Consider the following 9,749-nt stretch of genomic DNA (forward strand, 5'->3'; position numbering starts at 1 on the left):
CAAGGTGGCCCACATTTGTTTTGCGATTTTTGAGCCATGTTCACTATTTAGCACACGGGCCACTTTAGGGTCACATCATTACACATTGCTGTGAGCACTTTGCCTAAAAAGGCCCACTTGTGATTGGGCCATATTTGCTATTTTACATGTGGGCCACTTCAGGCTCATATCCATTTTGTCCGGGCCAAAAGAAGGCCAGTAGTGTCGCATCACTGCCTGAAGTGGCCCACATCCAGATGCTATCTGGGGGAAAGATCATGTGAAACTCCATGTAGACTGTAAGCCGAACTCAGGATTGGCAATGCTAATTTAATTTAGCTTAAGACTTCATTACCTGGAAGTAACTATCCTTAAGATTCGTTTTGAAGGCCGATTTGGAGGCCGTGATTAGCTCTTAAGTGGGATTACTTCTGGTGTAATTTAAACCCTGTCCAGGGAACCACCCCTTCATGTTAGAAACAGCTTTATTGTTTTACAGGTCATATGTTCACATGTTCTATTTGTCTGACACTAAAAAATGGCTACCACCTTTATAAATTTAACAGGTATTCAAGACTTATGAATAAGAATTATATAAGCATGTCTGTGTCCTTTAATGTTGTATGAACTTCCTAAAGAACAATTGACCCGATAAGTAATGAATGAAAAATCCATAAATAACATTCTGCCAGTCACAAAAGCAAAATCACATTGAAATATATATATATTTTTTTAGCATATGACATTTGCTAAGAAACAAATGAACCGTACACTTGCACAGTCAGTGTAATTAGGCCCCAAATGGTACTAAATATCCAGAGAGCTACAGAACTATTTCAGGGCTGCTGAGAAACCCTGACTATTCTCATGAGACTAATTATCCTAACCTTATTTTAACAATGTGGTTTACATATGATCTACTGATTCAACTTGTATATATAGTCAAAATATTACACAATAGTTATTGCAAAATAATTGTAAAATTGTTGTGGTGAAATTGGTTCCTTACACTTTTTGTCTTTGTTTCACTCTTTAAATTTCACTATTTAAATTTAAATTTAAATGTTTTTCGATACATCACAGAAATGCAGTCTTGTAAAGCTTTACATCCTGACAGACAAGAAGTCAAAGGAGACTGTTTTGTCTGTACATCAATAAGGTTAATCCATGGGAAACGCCTGCAAGACAGGAAACAGTATATAACAATTATTATTATACTAACAGTCAAAAGTTAGACACATTCATTCTTTATTTTTATTATTTTACAATAATAATAAAGTCATCAAAACTCTGGAACAACACACATGGAACTATGGGAATTATGTTGTGATAAAAAATCCAAAATAAATCAAAATAATTTAATATTTTAGCATCTTCAAAGTAGATTCCCTTTTTGCCTAGAATTTTCTTGGTATTTTCTCAACCGATTTCTTGAGGATTCCCCCTGAGATGCTTTTTAAACAGTATTAAAGGAGTTATCACCTACGCTGGACTCTTATCGGCTGCTTTTTGGAATATTTCGATCCAAGTCGTCCATTCATTAAAATGTTAGTTTTCTAATGAAATAAATGAATATGTTGGCACAATCATATTTTTGTCTACAACACCGATTTCAAAAGATCAAAAGATTTTTAAGATCATGAGAAACATTTCAGTCAAGCGTCTCCAAACTTTTGACTGGTAGTGTATATGTATGTATATATACATACATATATATATATATATATATATATATATATATATATATATATATATATATATATACACACACACACACACACACACACACACAGGGAGAACATGCAAACTCCGCACACACACAGTTTCGTAGATTTAGGGAATTAGTAACTATGGAGGAAAATACATTTTCACACAGGCCCAGTTGGTATTGGTAACTTTTTTGCTTCAACAAATAACATTATCATTTAAAAACTCTATACATTTTTGAAACAATTTAGTATGAGATATACACAAAAACAGAAGAAATCAAATAGCAAATACTTTTTCACAGCTCTGTACATAAGTATATTGAATGGATTATCAGCAGAGAGAACAGTTAATAAAGCACTCACTCCTCAGAGTTATTAAGTCTAGATGCCCAGGAAGAGTTGACAAAGCTTTGGCAGGTCAGAGTTACGGTTGGGATTGTCGTCTGAAACAAGTCACTGAGCAGTTGGACGGTTTGGGTGGCAATCAGTCCCTCAGCAGTGCACATATTGAGGAGAGTGTAGAGCACAGCACACACCCACCTCTGATCCAAAGAGAGACCACCTGTCAGAGACAACGCAAACAACAGCATTACAATTAAATACACAACAGAACAGTCAGGTAACAGGTGTGACAGGAAGGACAGATGTATTATTGAGCAAAAAAATTGTGTTTTTCTGGGATGTCCTGAGTTTTCAACTCACCAGTCACTGATAGTGGGCATGATGCACTCAGAACCCCTTCATCCTTTAGAGCTGCTGCCACTCGATTATGGCGGACCCACAAGTGACCCGAATCGCAGGTCATAAAGCCGTACTGAGGTCTGAGAACAAACGCGTGACCAAGAAGTAACGCCAACCTGTAAAATGACCACAATAACAAATGACCCTTTTCAGAGCACTGTGCTCACCAAACACATCTAGATTAGATTAGTTTAGTTAGATCTAGATTAGTTTCAAAGAGACAATTTATAGGACTTGATTAAATATTCTGCAATAAATATACAGGCCTACTTTGGTTTAATTTAAATGCTATCTGGTAAACCACCCCTTGATATTAGAACCAGAAAATAAACAGCTTGCTCTTTAAGTTCTTTATGACTGACAGTGTACCAACAAGACACGTAAAAAGGCTCTGAATGTTATACAACTACATGTATAAGTACATGTTATGTACTGCAGTACAAGGTATCTCACAACCAGACTGTGTAACAGCTTCTTCCCCCAAGCCATCAAACTCCTCAATACTCAGGATTGACACACATGCGCACACGCGCACACACATGCGTGCACATTTTCTGGACTGAACACCATCCCACTCCCATTGCGATATTTGCACATTCCTGCATTGACTATTGCATTTTGCTGCTACTGTACTTTTAAAAATATAGGTATTTCATTTCTTGTCACTATTATGCACTTTACCTGGCTGCTACTGCAATAACTGCTATGTCCATATTTGGTATAAGCTGATCTGCTTAATACTAAGTCATAGCATGTTATGTTTACATTTATACCATTTTTAAATTATATTGTTACTCTTTGGCACCTATCTTTTGCACTACCTGTGATATTGGACACTTCCACTGTGTACTGTTCAGCACTACACTGTCACTTACTGTGCCTATAGTCCTGTTTTAGTAGTACTGTACTGCCCTGTGTTGTTAGAACACATTTGCACGTGCACTTTATGTAAAAATGTGTAGATCTTATTTAGTTCTGTGTTGTCTCATGTGGTTAGTGTGTTGTTTTACGTAGCACCGTGGTCCTGGAGGAACGTTGTTTCGTTTCACTGTGTACTGTACCAGCTGTATATGGTTGAACAATAAAGTGAACTTGAACTTGAACTACAGTAAGGTAATATATAGAAATATATCATAATAATATAAGAGCGTAAGAATCGTAAGAATAAGAGCAAGAGTATATGCATCCTTGGCACTTAAAAAAAAGTGTGGAAATAGTTTAAGAATTATTGTTATTTAAGCAATTTTGCATTCATTTCAGTTATGTATCTTCCTAAAGAACATCCATCCATCCATCCATCCATTTTCCATATTGGTTATGCTACACAGGGTCACTGGGAGCCTGGAGCCTATCCCAGGGAACTCAGGGCACAAAGTGGGGGTCACCCTGGACAGGGTGCCAACTCATCGCAAGGCACAATCACACACACATTCACACACTACAGACAATTTGGAAATGCCAATCAACACAATGTATGTCTTTGGACTGGGAGAGGAACCCAGAGTACCTGGAGGAAACCCCCAAAGCACAGGGAGAACATACAAAAACAAACATGTGCACATAGGGCAGAGGTGGGAGTCGAACCCTCAACTCTGGAGGTGCGAACCAAACTTTCGAATCACTAAGCCCTACTGAACTTTTTCAAAGCACCGTTCTCATGGTTCCTACAAAACCAAAAACATAGTTTTTCTTATAAAAAAAATAAAAATAACCAAACAGTGGTGAGAATTCATCTTAAACATGACACCTACGTGTATATCTGAGGTCATACCTGTGTAATGGCACTGCCGAGGTGAAACTGTACACTAGGCAGCGAGCAGGCAGCTGAGAGTGAAGCTCAGAACACACGTGACGAAGATGAGTGGGAAGAACGCAGAGGAAGATCACGTCTGCCCAAGTGGCCAGTCTGCGGTTATCGAAATAACACCTCACATCTCTGTCTGAGAATTCACCTACAATGCAAACAGATAACCATGTCTCATTCACTGTTCTATAATCACTGTGAGTTCTGTGAGCTCTAATCAGCAAGAGTGGTTGAAATACACATAATGGCCACTTTATTACTTACACCTACTTAGTATATACACTCATTGGCCATTTAATCAAGTAAAACTTCTATATAGGTGAGTCAACTCCAGAATTATTAACACCCTTGAAAAAAAAACCCTGTATAATTGTAGAAAATAAACATTACACACAATCATTAAAATGGACTCAAACAACTAGGAAACTATTTACCGCTAAAAATACTCAATTTTCTCTCAAAATGTATGTGGTGAAATGTTTGACATCTCTAACAAATATTTAAAACAAGCAAATTACACCTTTTGTAAAATAATTTAGTAAAATAACTTTATTGTTGCACTTGAGCAAGTCCTGTTCTGGGGATATAAATAGATTTTGCATACACATAAAACCCCTTTGACATTCATCACCATGGGGAAACCATGTGCTGAGAATGGTACAACATCCTGTGTTCCTTTTCACTGGTGCACAGGGTAATGTAGTGCTACAGTTCCTGAGTTCAACATAGGTTTTGTTTAGTTTCTTATTTAGGATTGCAAAGACAATGCAAATATCATTTTATTCTCAATAGAACAAGTTCAATGTTTGTTGAAAACATGGCTAATTTAAACACTTACTCAGTGTGTCTGGTCTTTTAGTTGACATGTGAATGTTAGATGGTTTAAAGGCTGGTATGGTCAATAAAAGCTGTGCCAGCTGTTTGCCCATGTGCCCACCTCCAATAATGCCAACCTTCACTGGCTGCAGGTCTGATTTATTGGGAAGGTGGTTTAATTTATCCCTACAGGTTAAAAAAAAAAGTAACATACACGTGTTATTGTTAAGACGGGACACTATATGTAGTGTAATCAAAACAATATTAATCACATCAAACTTTTAGATAAATTGCATCTATAAAGTGTATTGTCTTCTCTTAAAATGCAACATCAACACTCAACAGAAAAATGTTTATTTCATTGTTTTTGTCCACTCATGAGCACTGCATCATCTTGAACTTAGCAGTTTTGAGGAAGGTTTTAAGCTCCACCCACAAAAATGTCAAGTCATAAATCTGTCGTAAATTTATTAATAAGTCATAAATGTATTAAATACTCAACAGAAAAAATATTTAACGTGACATACAGTACTGTGCAAAAGTCTTAGGCACATGCAAAGAAATGCTGTGGAGCAAAGATGCCTTCAAAATAATGAAATTAAATATTTCTACATTTTTTAAAGAGCAGTAAACATTAGTAAATTAAACAAAGTCAATATTTGGTGGGACAAAATTTTGTTTTAAATGAAAATAGTAGTCTCTGGTATAATTAGTGTAGTTTTATAAGGAAATGAGCTGTAAGTTTTATTGAGCATCTTGCAGAACCAGACACAGTTCTTCTGGAGACTTTGACTGTCACACTTGCTTCATATTTTTGCAGCAAAACCCAGCAGCCTTCACTGTGTTTCTGGCTGAAAAGTGTCTCTTACATAATATGCTGCTGTCTTTACTGACATACAAACATTTTTCTGTAACATTTAATTTTGTGCTAGAAAACTAATGTATGGGAATCAAAAATGTTTTTTTCAAGTCATAAAATAAAAATCTATAACAAAGTTTGTACTAAAAAAAAAAGGTGCCTAAAACTTTTACACAGTACTGTACATAATTCCAATATACAAAATTCATATTTAAATACTTTTGTCAGCTCTCAAGTTTCATAAGAAACTGCTAATCTCCTGGGTCTTACACAGAACGGTACGAAAAACTAAAAATATCCAATGAGCGGCAGATTCTACATGCCATAACGCTTTGTTGATGAGAGGTGAGAGGAGAATGGCCAGACCGGCTCGAGCTGACAGGAAGCTATGTTAACTCAAATAGCCAGTATTTACAGTTGTGGTGAGCAGAAAAGCATCTCAGAAAGGACAACATGTCGAACCTTGAGGTGCATGGGCTACAACAGCAGAAAACCCCATCAGATTTCACTTCTGTCAGCCAGGAACAGAAAACTGAGGCTGCAGTGGGCACAGACTAATCAAACCTGGATAGTTTAAAACGTTTATACAATATTCAACTGCCCAGTTTAGGTGTGTCTACGCTCACTGTAGCCTCATGATTGGATAATTGCATAAGTGTATAGGTATATACACTCAGGTGTTCCTAATACAGTGAACATCATGTGCATTTTTATATGTGATTATGAAATACACTACCGGTCAAAAGTTTGGAGACACTTGACTGAAAGGTTTCTCGTGATCTTAAAAATCTTTTGATCTGAAGGTGTATGATTAAATGTTTGAAATCGGTGTTGTAGACAAAAATATAATTGTGCCAACATATTCATTTCTTTCATTAGAAAACTAATATGTTACTAAGCGAATATTGGAGCGAAATATTCCTAAAAGCAGCCGATAAGAGTCCAGCATAGGTGATAACTCCTTTAATACTGTTTAAAAAGCATCTCAGGGGGAATCCTCAAGAAATCGGTTGAGAAAATACCAATAATACATTTCTGGAAATTCCAGGCAAAAATTGGGTCTACTCTGAAGATGATCAAATATTAAATTTTGATTTGTTTTGGATTTTTTATCACAACATAATTCCCATACTTCCGTGTGTGTTACTCCAGAATTTTGATGACTTTATTATCATTTTAAAATGTGGAAAAATATTTTAAAAAATAAAGAATGAGTGTGTCTAAAATTTTGACCAGTAGTGTATATGTAAATGTTCTTTATAAACCTGATAACCCACACTTACTTATGTTTAAAACTGTTTGTTTTTCCTAAAAATATTTTATTTTCTGTATTCACAACCAAAAATCAAAATGAGAAGTTTACTATCGAGGAATTTCCCAAAATGTTGATGATTGCTGGATAAACAGCATGTTGGATATTATTCTGAAAAATAGCATTAAAACATATATAAGAATAATGACATGGTATTTTATTGATTAAACAACAGAGACATTTTATTCTAATGAACTTTTCTGTAAAAGTCTTTCTCTGGAGACCATCAAAGCAAAACAAATTTTCACTTTTTTTTTTTTTTTTGAAAACCTTCCAATGCAAAAACACAAGAAAGTCAGCAAAACAAACAAACACCCCCTGTTCAGCTGTGAGTCAGTGTGCAGGTGAGGAACTGGACATGACCGCTACCTGGCTAAAGACACGAGCCTGCAGAGAAACACCGCGTGCGCACAGCCACACACTGCTAACGCGGAAGAGCGACTGCGCAGAAACACACACTGTTCTTCCTCTTCCTCACTGAGTCCATTTTCAAACTGAAGAGACTTCAAGTTAAGCGTCAAGTCCATAGTTATTAAGCTTTTACGTGACCAGACGATTTCTCAGGACGCTCGAGCAGCGTTGCCTTGACTACAAGTGATGAGTCGTTCATTTTGAATGAATCTTTAATATGACTCGGGAACAATGAGTTGTCTCAGAGAGTGATTCGTTCATTTCTGACCGCACATGCGCTGTAACATCCCCATGGTTTCTGTAACGGAAACAGAAATGATCAGTTCAGCTCTCGAGTCGTCGGGTTCGGGTCATTCGTTCTTCCGGTGGCCGCCGCATAGACAATACACCATGTAGTACCGGAAACGGGATGAACGAACGACTCGAACCCGAAGACTCCAGACGTGAACTAATCATTTATGTTTCCGGGAACAGACGTGACAAATGTGAAGTGACAAAAGAAAGAATGACTCGCATCGGGAGGTGAACTAACAGACTGCATAGCCTGAAGACTTAATGCTAAGCTATTAATTAATCATTTCTGTTTCTCATAATTCAGCCTTGGCTGCATTACCCTATAACAGTCGTTCTCAACCCGGGGGAGAGATCGGAAGGGGGGCACAAATTGTTTTCAAGAAGAAAAAAAACACAGACAGGGCATCATTTGGGTACTGCCGTGGCGAACAAGCTTTGCAGCCTAACAAAAAACTACAGAGACGGAGTGTTTGTAGATGTCAAAAATGTATTAAACTTTATTGAATCAATAAAGTGAGACAGTCTGCAGAAAGTCTGAATTATACACACACAAACATGTCTTTATATACCTTTCTGAAGCAGTAAAATTATCCCTAGACGGGGCATTCACCTTTTCTTTCTAGAAACAAACCAATCTCCATTGCCTTAATTCATTATTCATATCCATATGATACCTTATATATGTGGTAAGTGCGTTGTCACTTTTATTTTCTTTAAAAGTTTTACCAGACCCATAATTCACCCTATAGTCTCAGTCTGGTACCCTTCCTCCTGGAAGTCTTATCTTTTCTTTTGACACTGATTTATAAGTTTAGAGGGCTTTGGTTGGGAACCCAATTCTGGTGTGTGTCCAATTGCTATTTTTATCGCCATAGAGGGAAGCTGCTTTAGACAAACACAAGGCTCTTAATTTACACACTTAGAATGTCACTTGTTAGAAAGTGTTTTCTAGTTTAAGATTAAGCCTGCTGGGCAGAGAGGCAAGGGCTGACACAGAAAAACAATTAGGCCTACCGCTCAGTAAGACACAGAATTCATCTAACTCAATACACACTTAAAAAATAACTTGATCAACAAGTGTACTATGGATTTAGATAATGCTTCTAACAATGTCATGGATGAGGGGGGCGTGCCACATGATGGGGGGCTGGGGGGGGGGGGGCTTGAGTTACAAAAGGTTGAAAACCTATAGTTAATTTAATAGTTTATTAAGTACTAGATGTGTTGGGAAATTTAACGGGTAATATTTTAATTATATTCTGCTGAAATGAACGAAATGACTCGAAAAAAGATTCGTTCGTTTTGCTGAACGAGATTCAAAGATCCGAGTCAGTAAAATGATCCGAACTTCTCATCACTGTTGACTACACATTCCAGTATTGTTGGTAACAGAGTGGGTGTGGTTTGTTTGCGAAGCGAGAAATTACAACAAACTATGAATTTTCAAAATAAAAGACATTGTTCGGTACACAATGTGTTGGTGGATCACATACCGTGTCTGTGTGATTCTCAATTTTCCAAAAGTCATGAGGAATGAATGGTAACTCAACTACACTCAGTTCTCATAGAACAGGCAAATAAATAAATAAATCGAGCAGATATGGAAACGCAAGAGTATGCTCATGAGGTGCATCTCAAACAATTTGAATATCGTGGAAAAATTCATTTTTCCCGTAATTTAATTCAAAACTGGAACTTTCATATATTCCAGATTCATTAAACAAAGTGAAATATTTCAAGCCTTTTTTGTTTTAATTTTGATGATTACGGCTTTCAGCTCAAATCACAAATCCAGTATCTCAAAATATTAGAATAATATTTAGT

General features: G+C 36.7%; 1 protein-coding gene across 1 annotated transcript; it reads right to left on the minus strand.

Moving 5' to 3' along the window:
• Positions 1-563: 563 nt before the first annotated feature.
• noxred1 (NADP-dependent oxidoreductase domain containing 1) lies at positions 564-7,927 on the minus strand. Its single transcript, XM_017475455.3, has 6 exons — positions 7,590-7,927; positions 5,072-5,235; positions 4,201-4,381; positions 2,391-2,545; positions 2,052-2,250; positions 564-1,157 (listed from the first exon to the last, which is right to left on the minus strand). The coding sequence occupies exons 1-6, from the start codon at positions 7,745-7,747 to the stop codon at positions 1,022-1,024; spliced, it is 993 nt and encodes a 330-aa protein (XP_017330944.1). The 5' UTR covers positions 7,748-7,927; the 3' UTR covers positions 564-1,021.
• Between the last annotated feature and the right edge of the window lie 1,822 nt (positions 7,928-9,749).

The sequence above is a fragment of the Ictalurus punctatus genome, chromosome 9, assembly GCF_001660625.3.
Source record: "Ictalurus punctatus breed USDA103 chromosome 9, Coco_2.0, whole genome shotgun sequence".
NCBI lineage: Eukaryota > Metazoa > Chordata > Actinopteri > Siluriformes > Ictaluridae > Ictalurus > Ictalurus punctatus.

Bases quoted from the DNA above. Each gene is read 5' to 3' on its own strand.
- noxred1 (XM_017475455.3), bottom strand. From the start codon at position 7,747: ATGGACTTGACGCTTAACTTGAAGTCTCTTCAGTTTGAAAATGGACTC. The intron at 4,382-5,071 runs GTAAGTGTTTAA...TTTGCATTGTAG, and splicing joins TAAAAGACCAGACACACTGA to GTGAATTCTCAGACAGAGAT. The intron at 2,546-4,200 runs GTATGACCTCAG...GTCATTTTACAG, and splicing joins TCGGCAGTGCCATTACACAG to GTTGGCGTTACTTCTTGGTC.